Source organism: Caenorhabditis remanei, chromosome IV, assembly GCF_010183535.1.
Source record: "Caenorhabditis remanei strain PX506 chromosome IV, whole genome shotgun sequence".
In the NCBI taxonomy this organism is placed as follows: domain Eukaryota; kingdom Metazoa; phylum Nematoda; class Chromadorea; order Rhabditida; family Rhabditidae; genus Caenorhabditis; species Caenorhabditis remanei.
Window position 1 is genome coordinate 3,353,973 of NC_071331.1, and position 18,414 is coordinate 3,372,386.

Here is an 18,414-nt window from a genome sequence, read left to right on the forward strand (position 1 = left end):
ATTCGAGACACATTACTTTTGACTCTATGAAAAAAGCTGTAAGTTATTCAAAACATGTCAAAGTAACTTTATTCATTTTTTCAGATGGAAGACTATATCAGCGCTGGATTCACTGATCCATTGGAAGGGGATATGATGAGGTTCAAACGTGGAGACAATGCTCTCGATGGATTATGGACCTGCGTTATGAAAAAACAGCTGAACCCGAGAATGGATAAAGGCCACTATATCGATGGTGTGGCTACTCCTTTTGGTCTTTTACCTTCCAATACCCCATTAATTGATGATTATCCCTTTTAAAATGTGTAAGTATTCTATTTTTTTTACTCAAATTTGAGCATTTCAATAAAGTAAAATCTTCTTTTTTCTCTCTTTTTCAGGTAACAATTCATTAACAATTCAAAAACAATTCAAAGACAATTCAATGACAATTCAATTACAATTCAATGACAATTCAAAGACAATTCAATGACAATTCAAATAGGAAGCATAGAATCTGAATTAATCCAGCTAGCAAAAGAAATTGGATACCCTTCCCATTTGACAAGACTTTGCTTCTTTCCTTTATGTGTGCGAGTGTCCAGTACTTGCTCAATCCTATAGACAGCATTCGGGTCATATGTGCATTTTGTGAGCTCTCGAGTATAGAAAACACCCTCCACATCTTCTCCATTAGTATCCATCAAGTAGTAGACTACTGGTTTTCCACTAATCACTTTCTTAACCACATAAACTTCTGTAGTCCACCCTTGCTCGTACCCCTTATCAAAAGTTCCCCGCTTTGCCGAAATTCTCACATGATCTCCAACATTGAATTTGATGCGGGCTGTCACAGTTCTATCGGGTAGAGGTATCACAAAATCTCCACTTTTGACATCAACAGGTTTTACTCCGATTCCCCTGTTTACAGAATTGTTGATCCCTTTTACAACTTTGGGGAGAACATCAATATATCTATAGGCATACTTTTGTGTCATATATTTTGCCAGCCTTGTTTTCAATGTTCTGTTTGCCCTCTCCACTACAGCGCATTTTAAATCACTTTTCGGAGAAATGTGCAAAATTCCATTCTCTTTGAAAAGTTTTCCCACATCTGCGTTGTAAAACTCTTTTCCTTCGTCGGAATAAACATTCATGGGTGGGGTGCCACTCTCCTCAAACACACTGGAAAGAGCCCCGACAACTTCTTTACCACCTTTCGATTTTAGGGGCCGCACAAAGAGACGTCGAGAGTAAATGTCAATGACGGTGAGAAGAAACGTGACGTCATCATTGCTCTCCTTATACTTTGACATGTCGGCCAAATCAATTTGCAAATCCGTGAACAGTCCAGCAGCATTAGTCTTCAATCGAGGGAAACGTTTTTGGGTTGGTCTGTGAAGGGTGAAGGACTCCACATCTTCCAACACCTTTTCGACTTCATCATATTTCAGGGACTTGAAACGGGGTTTTAGATAGTTGTGAATATTTGCAACAGAAGTGAAAGCACATGGGTGTTTTGGATTTGTCCACGCATCTTTGATTGCAGTAACTGCTCTGGAAGAAACCATTTTATTGAAGAAAAAATCAAAGTAAACACCTACTTTTATAACCTAAAATTTCCAAAGTCTACAATAAATTCGAGAACCCGGAGAAGCTATACCACTACCTCCAGTTTTTCTTCTGGATTTTTCTGTTGACTGGGGCTTTTTCACAACTCCATAATTGATATTTTTCCTAGTCACATCATCGAATATTGAAGGTTCTCCACTCCTTTTAGTAGCAATTCTGTAGGCTCCAGATGTGTGGTGCTTTGGTCTATTTTGAGAAGGGAGGTTCTCAATAACAGGTTTTTTACGCTTCAGATTTTGACGCTCGACCGCTTCTTTTTTGATATTTTTGATTGCTACACCGTCATCAAAAACCTCTTTCTTTATATTCTCAAGTTTGATCAGCTCTTTCTTTACTGGTTTTTGTTCAAAAACTTCCTTCTTAATATTTTCTGGTTTAATGAGCTCTTTTTTAACCTTCTTTTTGATTCCATCTTTGACTTCATTTTTAATTTCATGTTTGATGGGTTCTGTTTTGATCTCTTTTTTGATCTCCTCTTTGACCTCTCTTTTAACGTCCTTGCTCGCCCTTTCCTTTTTTACAGCCCATTTGTCTTCTTTCATTTCTCTCTTCTTTGTTTCCTTCGTGCTTTCCCCTTTTACTATTCTTTTCACGGGGGCTCCTTTGGTCTTTGGGGGTTTCATGTCTTCAACTTCCATTGGTTCGAGTTTGGGTTCTACCTTTGGTTCTAGTTTAGGTTCCAGTTTAGGGGTCTTATTCTTCTTTTCCTTATTCTTCTTCTCCTTCTTCTTCTCCTTTTTCTTTTCACTCTTTGTCTTTTTTACAGGTGCTCCCTTCTTGTCTTCGATTTGCTGAACTTCCATCGGTTCTGGAGGAGTTGGGATAGATGGTGTTGGGAGAAGCTGCGGTGGAGCAATCATAACTGGTGGCGGTGGTGGCAATACATTCATAGCTGGCTGAAGTTGTGCTGGAGATAGGGGTGCTGGAGAGGGGATTGGTGACAGGGGTGCTGGAGAGGGGATTGGTGATGAACGATTAGTAGTGGGCATGTGAAGAGCAAAGTTCTCCCTTATAATATTAAACATATCCTCGTTGACGATAGGGAGGTTCATGTGCTGACGAATTTTATAAAGTAAATCTTGGTAGAAGCGACATTTTGCAACGACATCGAGGGATGGATCATTGAGGATTTTCTCCAAAAACCGTTTACCAGACTCGATGGAACCACCTTCGTCATATGGAATCATATGATATTTACGAACAAGTTTAGCCATTACTTGAGTTTGGTGGCTACTAGTGCGGGGATAATGAATGCCCGAATTTGAGTTTTCGTGAGCTTAAATAGAATTTTTTTAGCAGTATCCACACTGCTCGCTCCAGTCAGGGCCAAAAGTTTTGAATGTATTGGTCGAAGAACTGAATACTCTTTACTACTCAATGGAATATTCCGAGAGTTTAGTATATTGTAGACAATTTCAACCAAAATATTCACTTGTTTTGTGGTGGCACTAAGGAGTGCTGATCGGTTATGTCTCATTACTTTATGTAGAAAATCGTGATGCAATATGAGATGGGATGCCATGATGAGTGAGGTGAAACTCTTATACTTTTCACCTTTTTATAGAGGTTCATATGAAATTGGATACTCTTCTGTAATACCGGACAAGATTCGCATGCAGGGAGGAGAGTGTGGGTCATTATTTATGAGCATCGCTTGGTAGGGTTTTGACATTATGTCTTGGTATGCTTGATGTGCCCCCCTCCAGTTTGTGCCAAATTGTTGAACGAGCAAGTTTTTGATTTGTGCCGCGTCAGAGAGACTCCGCATCAGAATGATGTATGTACTATTGTTGCGGGTCACAGGTGGTAAGGCGAATGCAGATTGAACCAAATTGAAGACGGCACAATTAAAATGATGGGCATAGACTGTGAAAAGAGTATTTAAGAGGTTGAGAGAATCCTTGGACTTTACAAAGTCGGTCATTAGATCATCACAAACCACAATATTCCTTTGATTTCTATACTCTTTTAGCAGCTCAATATCAGGTAAGCCTTCAAAAACTCTCAAATTGGGGAGATGATATGGTATACTTGGGGTTTTAACCCCACAAAACCAGAATATGTTGGATATGGGTTCTTCAAATGTTTTTGCGTGGTTTTCAATTATTTTTCTGAGTAGTGTAGTTTTACCGCTCTGAGTAGCCCCAATTATTGTAGTTTGAGACGGGAACCGAAATTTAAATCCAGGATTCAGTTGTTTTGACGACGTCTTAGACGGTTGAATAGGAAAAGACATGGACAGATTGCAACCAAAATTGAAATTGTAGCAATAAAGTTAATCGTAAATGTGGGGGCAGAAACTGGTAGTGAAGTGGTACTATTTGGGAAAAACATGACTCAAATCTATTTAAAGGATTTTTCTAACCCTTTTATACTTTTTTCAGAGCAGGAAAATGAACGATTTCTACGTGACACTACCCTCCAACGTTCCAAACCCTCCGTTTCCAAACACTTCGAGTCGATATGTCACCAGACTTCCTGAGGTTCTTCAGCTTCGAAAAGACAAATGGATGGTTGCCCTTACAGATTTGGTGTATCCTCATAGTTTTGTGAATGTGGGAAAACCTCTACATTACTGGATCCATTTTAAAACGGGTAGACAACCTATTCGAATTACATTTCCATCAGCTCATTATCTGAACTTGGAGCAAATACTTCTTACTCTCAACGCAAGGGATAGGCCAAAAAGAGGTGCTGAGGGGGACATTGAAGAAGTCTCGAGAACTAAAAGAGCAGTTTCTGGTGAAACGTCTGGTGGAAACGCCTCATCCGGTCCGGTACTAACAGAGGGCCAAAAGGAAATTCTAAGACTTCTAAACGAAAAAGCTGCTAGGGACAAAGCAGCCAAAGAGAAGTCTGACAAAGAGAAGGCCGATAAGGAGAAGTCTGACAAAGAGAAGGCAGATAAAGATAAAGCGGCTAAAGAAAAAGCGGATAGGGATAGGGAATTGTTGAAGCTTGTCAATGATAAAGCTGAAAAAGATAGGATTGCTAAGGAAAAGAAAGAAGCAGATGCTCTAGCTAAGAAGAAGGCAGACGAGGACGCACAGAAAAAGGCTGAGGAAGAAGAGCAGGAGAGGGTTGAAAAAGAAGAAAGGGCTAAAAAAGAAAAAGCTGAGAAGGATAAAGCATTGTTGAAGCTTGTCAATGATAAAGCTGAAAAAGATAGGATTGCTAAGGAAAAGAAAGAAGCAGATGATAAAGCTAAAAAAACAGAAAATGATGAGAAAGAAGAGCAGGAGAGGGTTGAAAAAGAAGAAAGGGCTAAAAAGGAAAAAGCTGAGAAGGATAAAGCATTGTTGAAGCTTGTCAATGATAAAGCCGAAAAAGATAGGATTGCTAAGGAAAAGAAAGAAGCTGATGCTCTAGCTAAAAAGAAGGCAGACGAGGACGCACAGAAAAAAGCTGAGGAAGATGCCAAGAAGAAGATTGAAGATGACGCCAAGAAGAAAGCTGAAAAGGAAAAGGCCCGAAAAGCTCAACTTTTGGCTTTGGTAAATAACGCTCTAGCTGTGAAGGAGAATCTTCCCGTATACAAGGAAATTTTGGAATCTGTTAAAAATAGGCCTGAAGATCCCGCGACGTATAGTGAGCTTTTGATTGAATTTGAAAAACTTCGCTCAATTGTCAGTATTGACGGAGCCAATTTCGATGTCACTCCTTACGTCAAATTTTCTGAAGAGTATGGAAGAGTCAAAGTTCAATTTTTGCATTCAGATGTACTTTTCGTTGAATTTGAAAAACCTTTTTCCTATTTTCTAGGATTCGACGATACAATTATCAGAAATAGTGTCTCTGCCCCTCATAAAGTTGATCTTTTTGGTGATGTTAGTGTTATTTACTTGTATTCTGATCTTGTAGAGCCTATAATTGTTGGTAATAAGAAGACTAACCTTCTGTCTGTCATTCCCTGTACAGGTCAGCATGGTTCTGTTGTTTATTACACTGTCCCTAACCCTCGATATGTCCCAATAATTAATAGTACTATTGATAGTATTCGTGTTGAACTACTAACAGATGGTGGAACCCCAGTACCATTCAGCTGGGGTACTACTATAGCAGTTTTGCATTTTAAAAAGATGGCTTTTTAACTGTTATATCTATTTTATTTGTTGAATAATAAAGAATAATAAAGAAAGTTTCGGTTATACAAAGATGTGAAATAAAATGCGAGTCAGAGTACATAAAAATGGGGTTTTTTCCTATAGAGTTATACAATCAATAGTAGAGTATTTTTGAAAATTTTAAAAAACTTGCTTATTAAAACATTGGCCAATCTTCTTCAGCAATTTGACGAGCCATCAGCTGCTCCTGGTGAAGTTCTGCCATAACTTGCTGATTGAAGAGTGGTGACAACTGCTCCAGTGGTACTTCTTGTGGTGGCGGTGGTGGTGGTGGAAGTGGGATCGACTCGATTGAAAAGAGTGTATTGATGTTCATCCTTCTTCTGTGAGGAGTGGTCCCCGGAGCATTGATGGGGTTTCTCGACTGTCCCAAAACTTTGGGAGTTGTGAAGATTTTCATTTCGAGTCGTTCCATTTCTCCTGGAGCAACCAACTGGACGTAGCGCGACCAGTTGCGGTAGACTACTGAGCTCGATGCTTCCCATACATTATGGTAGTGTCGACCTGCCATATGCTCCAAGCAAGCCTCTATCGTTTTGAACTTGCTTTCGTGGGTTTTTGGGCACCGTGGACATTGTAGATGTTTTTCCCCGCGCAACATCTGAAAATATCAAATATAGGATTGTGAAAATAGTTGAATTTTGTTTTTTTAGAAATGCTATAGAATTTGAACAAAAATAGGCCTTTCACTATAGAAACTGAGAAAAAATAGAATTTTGGCTATTAAAATTAGGAAAAAGGTAGAGTTTTGTTTTTAGAAATGGGAAAAATATAATTTTGACTATAGAATTTGAACAAAAATAGACCTTTCACTATAGAAATTGAGAAAATTTAGAATTTTGACTATTGAAATTGGGAAAAATAGTAATAAAAAATACTTACCTCTTCTCCTGCTTCGTATCCAAAATTGCGGGTCACGGAGTGGGCCCAGAACTCGAGAACTTCTGGGCTAGTTTGATGAGTGCGCGGATATAGCGGGTTTCTTGTTGGGTGATGAAGACGAATGTGAGCAACAAGCTCTGCCATTGACCTATAATGCACTAGGCATACAGGACAAGTCTGGGCTTGACGGGAAGTCGTCCAGAATGGGAGTTTATTGAACTCATCTTGTGAGATGACTGGTGGAAGTGGAGTGATTCCAGAGTGGGTCACGCAGCAGTGAACGTTGAAGGTGTAATCATCTTCGAAGAGAATTCCGCATTCTCGACAGTAAAGATGGAGGGGATAGTGAGGAGTTGACATTTTTCTCAGAGAAGAATAAACAGGCAACCGATGCTTGTGGCGAGTTTCGAGTGAAATGACTAAAGGTGCGAGTTAGATGGGGGCAGCTGATACCCGAAATTATCCCATAAATATGTGCGTATGAAACTGTCGTCACTTGTCAAATTGTCCAACAGTGTACAGAGGGTTTTAAATGAATATCCACGAGCCATCATAGTCAGAATGAATATTACAAAACCCCCACATGTTATTTCACTAGACTTTTGATTCTTATACGTGTTGTGTAAGACTTTGGGAAACGTTTTGAGGAATGTAGTTATATGGCTATTTGGCCTTTCACCCAAAGAACAGAAAAAGTGACAAGTTTGTTTGGAATCTACAAAAATACCTTGCCAGTGACGGCCTGTTTGAAGTTTAGTGTCAGTATTCACAACAAGGCAAAGCTTTTTTCTAGGTTTCGAGATTGCAAGCAGTTCATCGGCAGAGTAGACTCCAAGAAAGTGTGGTTTAGTATGAGGATCCGTGGACAAAATATTATGAATATCACTCGAAAACATGTATAAATAGGACAGATTTCAGAACATTTCACCCTTTTTATAATGGCTCCAGTACCTGTTGACTTGACCAAAATTGATTATAGAGCCCTTCTCAGACACCATGTTCCAGGATCAGGACCTTTTCTGGGTACGAGATATCAACGTGGTGGAAATATGAGAGGTGCTGGCCTTGGTGGTATTTTGACTGCTGCTCTTTCGTTGATTCCGAGATTTCTAAGCTCTGCCGCGGGACAGCATCTAGTGGGAGCCACAAAGTCTTTGGCTTCTGAAATTGCTAGTGGTAATGATTTGAAATCAAGTCTTAAATCCGTTGCAAAACAGAAACTAAAAGAGTTTAGTGGTTCCGGAAAGAGACGTCGTAGAAAAAGTATAAAAGGACCAAGTATTGCCGTATTGAAACCTCATTTGGTAGAGTCTCGTACCAACTTTCTTTAAGTATGCTGAGCCGTATTGATCCTAAAAGTCAGGATTTTATCACTGAAGAGTTGGACTTTTCAACCCTTCCAGCTACACAATGTGGTATTACTAACTCTCGTTTCACCTATGTCCCCCTAAAAAACCAATTGGCCGAAAACGGACCTTGGGAACTTAATCTCGCCAACAATAATCTTAGTTACATGAACCCCAAAAAGACGTATGTTGTGTTTACTTTTAAAATTACTGATGAAGCTGGTAATCATGTTCAGATGGGTGGGACTCCTGAGGTACTCTATGGTCCTATAAACAATATAGCACATAGTATAATAAAATCATATAGTCTTCATATCAATGGGCAAATGGTCTTTCACAATTCCACCAATTATGCCTACCAAAGTTACCTTGAATCTGTCTTGATGCATGGAGAAGAAATCAAAAACTCTACCCTTACTTCTGCTGGTTTTTTCCACGACGAGGTGGTTGGAAATCCTAAAAGTTCTGGATTCTTGAAACGATGTGAAATGGTCTACAAGGAGGGGACTGTTCAGGTGGCATGTAACATTTCAATTGATTTGATGAATCAAAACAAGGCTCTAATCAACGGATGTGATGTGAAATTGATTCTTTACCCTAATTCGAGTGAATTTCTTATTGAAGGTTACAATCTTGGAGCAAATAAGTTGAAATTCCATGTCACGGACGTTTTTGCTATGGTAAATGAGTTTGATTTGGCTGAAGGACTCTCAAATGAAATCGAAATGGCCCTGCAAAGTCACAAAAGTATTCAATACCCAATTATCTCATCACAGGTTCGAAGTTTCTACATTGAGGCTAACAGGTTCGATTGCCCTGCCAACACTATTTTTACATCAAAGATGCCCCGACGTATTTTTGTGGGCCTGGTATCAGCGGACGCGTATAACGGATCATATTCAACTTCACCCTTCAACTTTCAACACTTTGACTTGTCTCAAATACACATTGATTATTGTGGTCAGTCTGTACCGGGTCGTCCATTCAATTTGGATTTTGAAAATGGCAAATTTATTGAGCCGTATATTCTTATGCAAGAATCATTGGGACACGCTCGCACTAATTTCACGTCAAATTCGATCAGTAAGGAGATGTTTAGAAGTGGAGGATATACAATTTATGGTTTCGAACTCAGTGTAATTGCGCAGGATCACAATCTTTTTGAATTGGTTAAACAGACAAATGTCTCAGTTCGTTTGAATTTCGGGAAGAAGACTCCAGCAGGTGGACTCTATGCCGTGATTTATGGAGAATTTGACAATATATTGAATATTGACGAGCTCCGAGTACCTCTGATCAGTACCATCGTTTAAAATTGCCATTTTGCATTTTTTTCTTGTCGATGAGCGGTCGTACGAAGGTAGTTCCCCCCTTTTTCCTTGACTCTCTCAATATTTTTTCTTTAAGATTCTCCTCGAGCCTCTCTGGGGTGACGAATTCCTTGCTAACCCCCGCGATTGGCCAAACAAATCTCCCGCATTTGCACAACCTCTGAAAGAAACCCACATTCCTTCAAATTGGAATCTTATTGTAAGTTTTCTCCATCTTCCTTTCCATTATCTTTTTGTTTAGCATACCGGCAATATTGATTCTCAAATCAAGGTGAACATTTACTTGGACGGACGTATCACGAGAGTCATCTACTTTTTTTAAAGTTGTCAGCTGTTCAAACTCCACCCCTTTTAGGCTCCGCCCCTTTTCAAGATCATATCCACCACAATTTCATTTTGTCTCATTCTTAACATTTTACTTTGTGAATGTCGGCGGTTTTTTCTGCTCCTCTCAATGGCTCGAAAACTCGCTTCTCCCGACCACACGGTCAAGCGCCCAAATCCCAAACCAACAATTCCTCAAATCAACTCAACTCCTATCCCACACCAGCATCTGGCGGCAAATGGAAGCGATCCATCGATGAAGTTGGTATGGATACTAAACCAAATTTCGGAGCTTCAACAGATGGTTCTGAACCACTCGCAAAGGAATCACGAGTTGGCTCTCCAAAAAATGTCCAAGTATGCAATGCTAGCGAAGGTCGCAAGGTAATTTTGTTTTTAAACGTTTAATTTTTTCAAATTTTTTAATTTTTCAGAGATATCTTGGAGAAAAAGCCGCAACAATAGAGATGCCAACTACCGAAGCTGCTGAATTGTCCCCAAAGTTTCTCTTCGATGATCGTATCCTTGTTTTGCAAATGTGTCTTCCATGTCGTATCAAGAGTCGATTTTTTTCTTGTCGATGAGCGGTCGTACGAAGGTAGTTCCCCCCTTTTTCCTTGACTCTCTCAATATTTTTTCTTTAAGATTCTCCTCGAGCCTCTCTGGGGTGACGAATTCCTTGCTAACCCCCGCGATTGGCCAAACAAATCTCCCGCATTTGCACAACCTCTGAAAGAAACCCACATTCCTTCAAATTGGAATCTTATTGTAAGTTTTCTCCATCTTCCTTTCCATTATCTTTTTGTTTAGCATACCGGCAATATTGATTCTCAAATCAAGGTGAACATTTACTTGGACGGACGTATCACGAGAGTCATCTACTTTTTTTAAAGTTGTCAGCTGTTCAAACTCCACCCCTTTTAGGCTCCGCCCCTTTTCAAGATCATATCCACCACAATTTCATTTTGTCTCATTCTTAACATTTTACTTTGTGAATGTCGGCGGTTTTTTCTGCTCCTCTCAATGGCTCGAAAACTCGCTTCTCCCGACCACACGGTCAAGCGCCCAAATCCCAAACCAACAATTCCTCAAATCAACTCAACTCCTATCCCACACCAGCATCTGGCGGCAAATGGAAGCGATCCATCGATGAAGTTGGTATGGATACTAAACCAAATTTCGGAGCTTCAACAGATGGTTCTGAACCACTCGCAAAGGAATCACGAGTTGGCTCTCCAAAAAATGTCCAAGTATGCAATGCTAGCGAAGGTCGCAAGGTAATTTTGTTTTTAAACGTTTAATTTTTTCAAATTTTTTAATTTTTCAGAGATATCTTGGAGAAAAAGCCGCAACAATAGAGATGCCAACTACCGAAGCTGCTGAATTGTCCCCAAAGTTTCTCTTCGATGATCGTATCCTTGTTTTGCAAATGTGTCTTCCATGTCGTATCAAGAGTCGTTCTCTGGAAATGCAAGCTGTTGATGGTGAAAACCAACAATTGGGTATGTTTTTTTGAACATTTCTTTGTCTTTTTTTAATCTTTTTTCAATCTTTTTTTCTTTTCAGTGATCAACCTCTGCTCCATTTGCCGTTCTACCTTCAAGTGTCAACTCGGTGTGAAGTTTTTCCGTCACGAACTGCCATGCTTCAAGCGCCAACTCGACAAGGAGACTGAGAAGATTCAAATCGTCAAGAAGGATTTAAAAAAATTTGTCTTGTAAATTTTCTTGTGAGCAGTGCATTTAATCTTTCATGTTTCTCCAATTTTTAAGTATTCTTCCCTATTTTTCAATTATTCTTCCCTATTTTCATTTATTCTTTCTTCATCTATTCTTCATCTATTCTTCATTTATCTCCTAAAATAAAAGCTGCTCACTAGAGAACTGTTTACCCACCACATCATCAGAAGACAATTGTATTCGAGAAATAAAGCGCCTGCTCAAGAGAGTACTGGGTGTCATCATACAGTAGCATAACACAAGGGGGGCTTACCCCAGTAAATGAAATACGAGTTTTTTCAGGTCACCACGCCCTGGAGTCGACTTTGCACAATAATGAAACACGAGTTTTTTCAGGTCACCTCGCCCTGGAGTCGAATTTGCACAATAATGAAACACGAGTTTTTTCAGGTCACCTCGCCCTGGAGTCGAATTTGCACAATAATGATATACGAGTTTGTTTTGTAGGTCAGCCCCTCCTGGAGGTGGATCCGACATTGAAGCACTGATATACGAGTCTTTCTTACGGCCAGCCCCTTCATGAGATACGAGTCTTTCTTACGGCCAGCCCCTCCTGGAGGTGGAGTCGACATTGAAGCAATGATATACAAGTCTTTCTTCTCCCTCACGAAAACTTTTGTATAAAATTTTCTTCTCCCTCATAAAATACCCTTTTTTCAAAAAATCCTTCATATTCTTCCTTTTTCCTCCTTTTTTCTTCCTTTGTCTTGAATGATTTGCTAGTTCTGTTTCTTTTCAGAAATCTGAAAATTGCACAAATCATCATCATCATCATCATCATCATCATCATCATCATCATCATCATCATCATCATCCAAGTACTCATTCTCTCCACCAATACATCTCGCGACCAGAGTGAGTTTTTTCTTTAAAAATTTTCCTACAATGAGTTTTTATTTTTCTTAAGAGTACATAAAATAGTCGGCAAACCCCATCAATCTAATACTGCCCTTAAAAAAAGATACTCTTTGCACTTCTAATTTGTTTTTATAGGATGACTTGGACGCCATTGTACCAAATCCTCAACTCTAAAATTCCCAATTGGAGAAATATGGGGATCAGAGCGGTTAATGAGGAGATGAGAGGGTGGGGCACAATGAAAATGCGCCTCACCACAACTAACAAAAAAACCAAAGGATGCATTACTTTATGGGAGATGTCGTGAGTTCTATTGAAAAAAATATACAGAAAAAAAACTAATTCATGTTTTGTTCAGATCCGAATCTCTCATGGGTCCCTCAAATAGGAGGGAGACTATCCGCGAGATATATGAATCTCGCGGATACCTCCTCTCACACCCAGACGATCGGGTGGCATTTCTAAGATACATTGGGCCAACCCCAATACAATACGTGGAAATTCAATATATCTAAACCTCTGAGTGTGAGTTGTTTCTTCAAAGTTTCATTAATTCTAGCATTTTTTTCAGTTCTCCAAACGTTTCATTGATTCTATTTTAATTTCATATTCTGTTCCCAGCAAGAGAAAGAGGTGTAATCCAAAACATGGTAAGAAAATTTTATATTTTAAATTGTTTTTTTAACTATATATTTTTCTTACAGCATTACTCGTTGGCAAACATCTCTCCCATGTGCGAGGAATCCACTTTTGTACAAGCTGTAGAGAGAATGTTTCGATCGATGTGAACCGGCTGATGACTGTCCAACTCTGTAACAACTGCAAAGTTTGTATCGCTAAGTGATTATATTATTATTTCTTTTTTCTTGTTGCATATTTTTATTTTTTTAAATAAATCAACTTTTAAAATTAACAATTTTTGGGGAAAAGCAATGGGGAAAAACATTGAAAATATAACATTATTTTTTCAGACACTTTTCAGACATTTTTCATGTAAAAATCTTTATTTTTCTACTTTTCGACGGAAATTCGCATTTTCAAATTGGAAATCACACAATTTTTTTCTTCAGATTTTCGTACATTTTCAAAAGAAAGAAAACTTTTTTACGAGTTTGTAAAAAGTTTTCTTTTTCTTGAAAATGTGACTTGGAAGAGAAACAAGTTCGGCCATCTCGTGAAATAGTTCGGCCACCGGCTACTTGCTCTCTTTTGTGGGCTCTTCGATATAGACGCAGAGAAAGGTTAGAGAAAAACGAGAGAGTATGGTGGGCGTGAGAGACGCAGAGAAAGGTTAGAGAAAAACGAGAGAGTATGGTGGGGGACGAGAGACGCAGAGAAAGGTTAGAGAAAAACGAGAGAGTATGGTGGGGGACGAGAGACGCAGAGAAACGAGAGAGTCTACTGTAGGGTCTTACTGTGTCCTCCCCCTCCTCCCTTCCCCCTCCTCCCCCTTCCCCCTCCCCCCCTCCTCCCCACATGTGTGTTAAAATCTAGGGGGAAGCTTGGGCCACCTGACGGGTGTGTGTGTTATTTTCACCAGGGAGGGGGTCTTGGTGGGTGTGTTGGTGTTACATTTCCCTCTCCAGACTACTCACGATAAGGCAAAGGAGTCTAGTTGCTAGACAAATCAGGAGGAATCGATTCGTTAATTGGTTGCCAACCAAATGAAGGAACCTTCTGAAAAGTTTGCCCCGAAAGAAGCGTCAAAAGCCAGGAAGAGAGGATCAAGGACAGTCAAGAAGACATCTTCAACGCTCTACAAGGAAGAAGAAAGAAGAATCTTGGCAACGACTCCTTTCCCCAGCTTCCAAACTTCCAGTCCAAGGAGCCAAGTATGCTTCAACACCAGGCAGAAGAGTCCGAGATGAGGATGCAGTCGTGAAGACGTTTCGGTCAGAAGTGTCGAAAAGCATCATTGCTCACCTAGCGCATCTTCAGGAGCAAAAGGAGGATGTACCACAACATCAAGGAAGACACTCATCGCTCTTCAAGCAAGGAACATAATCGTCAAACACGTTCTTTCAGGGGATACCGGAGAGGTATCACTTGATTAAGAACGTCCAGCTTACAACGACGATCTGGTCAAACGGAAGTGTCAAAAAGCATCACTGTTTCTCTCAAAAACAACGGAGGCATGGCCAAGGAGACTCATCAGACGTAGACAACAACCGTCTACCATGATTCCCCAGCTCCAGACACCACATCCCCGGATCATCAACGACAGGAGTGCAACTCACGGTTTCAACACAACGGAAGCAAGCTTCTGACAAAGAGGGTTTGCCAAAAACAGTCACTCACGAGATCAATGCATCTGGAGATCAAAGGAGTTATAGCTTCCGAACTAGATTCCCTAGCTACTTCAGAGAAGATCTGAAACAGCACTTTGCCCAAACAACAAGCATCTAGTTTTTGACATGGTGCAGAAAGGAATCCAGCAAGGAAGCGAGCATTATTTCTAGGCCGACTGAAGCCAGAGAAGCATAACACTTCTTAGCAACCAACGGAGCGATTCTCGAATCGTCAACAAGCCGATACTTTGGAATCCCTAGTTCAAAATGTCTGAAAGTCTGAGATCCACAGAAGCTCAACACCCACAACGCCGAGCAGAACGACACCAGGATCTTATGACAAGAAGGACATACAAGAGTAACAACTTGAGCTCAGAAGAAGAAGCTTGATTCAGTCACCAAGAAGACTCTTTGCCCCAAATGTCTATCCAAAAAAGTCACGAAGCTTTTACCTGTCAGTCCAGATACACCAGAAGCTTGAAGGAGTCACAACGTCCAAAACAGGATTCCCCAGCTGATTCAGAGAAGATCTGAAACAGTGAAAGATTCCAGTCAATAGCTCCAACAAGCAAAGAAGGTCATTTCGCGGGACACCGTCCAGACAAGACAAAGGAAGGATGGATTCAAACCCCAGCGACGTCTCGGATGACAAAGACATCAAAGATCAGTGTCACAGAAAAGGAGGACGAGAATCCTCAACTCTAACTGAACTCGTCACTCAATTGGTTGATACCAACTGATGTCCCGTCATCCAAAGTCGTCGACATGGAAATCCTTCACACCAAACTTGGCTAGTCGGAACAACGACACCTTCAGTGAAGTAATCACGGAACGACGATATGCATCTGTCCTTCTCCCAGCAAATATCTATCAGCTCGTGAAGCAGCACATGGATGTAATCGCGGAGAATCTCTTGTCTAGAGTTACCGAAGAAGTAATCTAGATAAGACACTGTCTGGCAGCCTAGAGAAGATCTAGAAGTTGCTTGTTATAGCTTCGAGAAAACCCAGGGCCTAAGAAGCGTAACACTCCCAATCCTGAAACGAAGTGGTTCTGGAACTACCACCAGAGGATAAAGCCCCAGAATCCCCAGCAAATCGGATTAGGACAAGAACGAGGAATCGGACATCGACAATCTTCAAGTTCTTCCCGAAGAGGGAACGAATATTGATGATTCGATCGCTAGAAACTATTGCAATTCGGAACAATAAGTTCGGCGGCTGCGGAAAAGGAAAGAATCAAAATCCTTTCCTGCTAATCAGCCGTCTCACAGGAAAAGCCCGAAAAGCCAAGATGCATCTCAGCACCGAACAGATCTAAATCAGTTCGATTGATCCATCACCGAATTGCAACAAATTCTTCTCAACCAAATCGTCAATTCATCAGTCATCACTTGAAGACAGTCAACGATGATCGACAAGGATTCCCCTTCAAAAAACCTACAGATTTGCCACGAAGGATTCATCCTTCGAACAATCTAAGGATTCGCCACGACGGATTCACCCTTTGAACAATCTTCGGATTTGCCACGAAGGGTGCCCCGTCGAACAATTCGCCGATCCGACACGAAGAATTCGAGCAACAGGTCAAAGACGGACAACAAACTTGCCCCAGATCAAGGAGAAGGAGGAATGCCTTCAACAGGAGCTCAAGTCGAGGAAAACAGCGAAGAGCTGAATCTTCTCGTCAAGCAGCTCGTGCCAGCAGTTCAAAGAGATCAGGACAGCTTGCTCCCAAGAGGAGCCAGTAACAACATGTCGCAGCTCCAGGACAAGGATATCAGCACAGCTCCAAACGAACATCAGGAGAGCAAAAAGATGTCAACATCCCCAGCTGGACAAGTCAACGAAGCTGGTCAGACCAAACCGAACTCAACGACAAACGGTACATCGTCAGAATCAGAAGATGATTCCGGCGATACCAACAACCAGTCAGAGGTCGAAACAACGCGATGGCTTGAAACTATCACACAGCTGATCTTGCCTTTCGATGGAAAGATGATCAACTACGGAATATTCATTTCTCAGTTCGATCTTTTTATCGACAAAGTCAACGAAATCAAGTCAGGGCTGAAACAATCCATTCTGGCCAAACTCTTGCCGACGAAACTAGCAGAAGAACTTTGCTCAGCAGAGTTTTCGGAGCAAGAATACATCTCGCCTCGGAGACGTTGGATCAGCAGTACAATCCCCAAGCTCAACGAGTTGCTCTGATGGAGGAGACGAAGAACTTGGAGTTCCCCAGCAACGACTACAAGTTGTTGACAAGCTCAGCTAACATGTTCGCAAGATACATGGAGCAGCTAAAGACACTTGGATGCGACCTCGACGATGAATTCATCAAGCATGTATTCGTTTGCAAGCTGAAAGGAGACCTTCAACTAGAAGTAGCCAAGATCATCTGGAAAAAGAAGAATCTGTCATTCGAGGAGTTGATGGAAGTCACTCACGAAAGGATTCAATTCTTCCAGTACGTTGAAAGCCTACAACAAGCTCCAAACCGGTCACAACAAGAAGTCGAGCAACAACTCTGCACTCGGTGCGAACGAAGAGTTCAAACCGATAAGGAGCAAGATGACGTCAACGAGAAGACTCTCACCAACAAGCTCATCAAGGAGTTCCAGAAGTCTCTCACCCCAGACGGTGAGGGAAGAATCCACATTGGCCCATCATACACTGGTCGACAAGGAGAACTGGTAGACAGCTCTGTCGTCGCGAAACAGAGACTGTCGTCGCTTCTAGGAAGGCACCTTCAGGAGAAGGAAGCTAGAGAAGCTTACCAAAGTATCATCGCCCACCAAATGGATTTTGGAGTCACCGAAGAGGTGAAGCTAAAGACTTCAACACTTGGACCAGGGGATGATTCCCTCAACAAGTACTTCATCAAGCACTCCGTGATGATCAAACCACGAGCCGAAAAGAAGAGCCAGGAACACCAGTTGTTTCGAGTCGAAGGAGCTGAAACCTCCGACCATTAGCTCATCAACATACTCTTCCAACTCAACTCTCCAATTCCCAGCAAACACCCCATCTTGGCCAACATCAGCTTCAAGCAATCAAGATAGAAGGCAAAAAGTGCTTGACGTGAACAAAGATCAAGAAGCAACCACCAATGGGTCAACAACAACAACCGGAACAGGAGATGAGTCCACGAACGAAGAGTTCGTGAGACAGGCTCGACACAAGTCGACAGAAGTCGTCAATCAGCCATCTAGACTTACAGCCATCAACATCGTCTGCGTCTTAGGACCATGGTCAGCAACCGGCAACACGATTGGACAATCTGCCCATCCACAGCTTGCCCAAGCAAACTTCCCCAGCTTCAGGACACAATGCCCATCTTGGACAACCTGATGCCACTACGAAGAAACAAATCTAAATTTTCTTCACTTTGTTTCTTCTAATTTGTTTTATTTACCCTTGTTAGTCATTTTCCCCATTTTAGCCCCAGTTTTATCCCCACTTCTATCTCCCAACTTTATTCCCCATTCCCATACACCCACAATCATGGTGAACTGCCACAACTGCCCAAAAAGTGGACCGCCACAAGTGAAGGATCCAATCAATCGTCCTCAAGGAACAGCAAGGATCCGAAGGAGACAGGAAGATGAAAACTTTCTAGGCAGAGGAAGACTCTCCTAGAAAGCTGAAACCAGAGCTAAGCAAGGAGCAGAGCACAAAAAGCGGAGCAACAGAAGCGAGGAGTCACGAAGGAGTCTCAAAGGAAGGAGAGTGGTCAAATCACCAGCATCGTCACTCAATAGATGCACCACTCGTCGATTTCTTCTTCAAGGAGCGTCACCTTCCATACAACTCTTCTCAATCCACCGAGACGACTCCAAGGACATACATCCAGTCGAGAGGACACGAGGAGAGCCACAAGGAAAACGTGGTCAAAGTCCAATACGGCCC

The 18,414-nt window shown here is 41.3% G+C and overlaps 8 protein-coding genes across 8 annotated transcripts; 6 read left to right on the forward strand and 2 right to left on the reverse strand.

Moving 5' to 3' along the window:
- Nucleotides 1–1,592: 1,592 nt before the first annotated feature.
- GCK72_012332 (uncharacterized protein) lies at nt 1,593–2,825 on the reverse strand (the record flags this gene model as incomplete). Its single annotated transcript, XM_053729023.1, has 1 exon — nt 1,593–2,825. The coding sequence occupies one exon, from the start codon at nt 2,823–2,825 to the stop codon at nt 1,593–1,595; it is 1,233 nt and encodes a 410-aa protein (XP_053583795.1).
- A 3,046-nt stretch (nt 2,826–5,871) lies between these two features.
- On the reverse strand, nt 5,872–6,977 carry GCK72_012333 (uncharacterized protein; the record flags this gene model as incomplete). The annotated part of the gene is made up of 2 exons (XM_053729024.1): nt 5,872–6,336; nt 6,618–6,977. 2 exons carry the CDS (start codon nt 6,975–6,977, stop codon nt 5,872–5,874), a joined length of 825 nt encoding a protein of 274 aa, XP_053583796.1.
- A 578-nt stretch (nt 6,978–7,555) lies between these two features.
- On the forward strand, nt 7,556–7,948 carry GCK72_012334 (uncharacterized protein; the record flags this gene model as incomplete). The annotated part of the gene is made up of 1 exon (XM_053729025.1): nt 7,556–7,948. The coding sequence occupies one exon, from the start codon at nt 7,556–7,558 to the stop codon at nt 7,946–7,948; it is 393 nt and encodes a 130-aa protein (XP_053583797.1).
- Nucleotides 7,949–9,305: 1,357 nt separating this feature from the next.
- Nucleotides 9,306–9,616, forward strand: GCK72_012335 (uncharacterized protein; the record flags this gene model as incomplete). The annotated part of the gene is made up of 3 exons (XM_053729026.1): nt 9,306–9,323; nt 9,371–9,493; nt 9,536–9,616. 3 exons carry the CDS (start codon nt 9,306–9,308, stop codon nt 9,614–9,616), a joined length of 222 nt encoding a protein of 73 aa, XP_053583798.1.
- A 104-nt stretch (nt 9,617–9,720) lies between these two features.
- On the forward strand, nt 9,721–10,202 carry GCK72_012336 (uncharacterized protein; the record flags this gene model as incomplete). The annotated part of the gene is made up of 2 exons (XM_003090682.2): nt 9,721–10,002; nt 10,053–10,202. 2 exons carry the CDS (start codon nt 9,721–9,723, stop codon nt 10,200–10,202), a joined length of 432 nt encoding a protein of 143 aa, XP_003090730.2.
- Nucleotides 10,203–10,613: 411 nt separating this feature from the next.
- Nucleotides 10,614–11,339, forward strand: GCK72_012337 (uncharacterized protein; the record flags this gene model as incomplete). Its single annotated transcript, XM_053729027.1, has 3 exons — nt 10,614–10,895; nt 10,946–11,120; nt 11,185–11,339. 3 exons carry the CDS (start codon nt 10,614–10,616, stop codon nt 11,337–11,339), a joined length of 612 nt encoding a protein of 203 aa, XP_053583799.1.
- Nucleotides 11,340–11,876: 537 nt separating this feature from the next.
- On the forward strand, nt 11,877–14,219 carry GCK72_012338 (uncharacterized protein; the record flags this gene model as incomplete). Its single annotated transcript, XM_053729028.1, has 3 exons — nt 11,877–11,947; nt 12,097–12,212; nt 14,035–14,219. 3 exons carry the CDS (start codon nt 11,877–11,879, stop codon nt 14,217–14,219), a joined length of 372 nt encoding a protein of 123 aa, XP_053583800.1.
- A 1,023-nt stretch (nt 14,220–15,242) lies between these two features.
- On the forward strand, nt 15,243–17,856 carry GCK72_012339 (uncharacterized protein; the record flags this gene model as incomplete). The annotated part of the gene is made up of 5 exons (XM_053729029.1): nt 15,243–15,437; nt 15,498–15,645; nt 15,986–16,565; nt 16,619–17,377; nt 17,433–17,856. The coding sequence occupies 5 exons, from the start codon at nt 15,243–15,245 to the stop codon at nt 17,854–17,856; spliced, it is 2,106 nt and encodes a 701-aa protein (XP_053583801.1).
- Nucleotides 17,857–18,414: the final 558 nt, after the last annotated feature.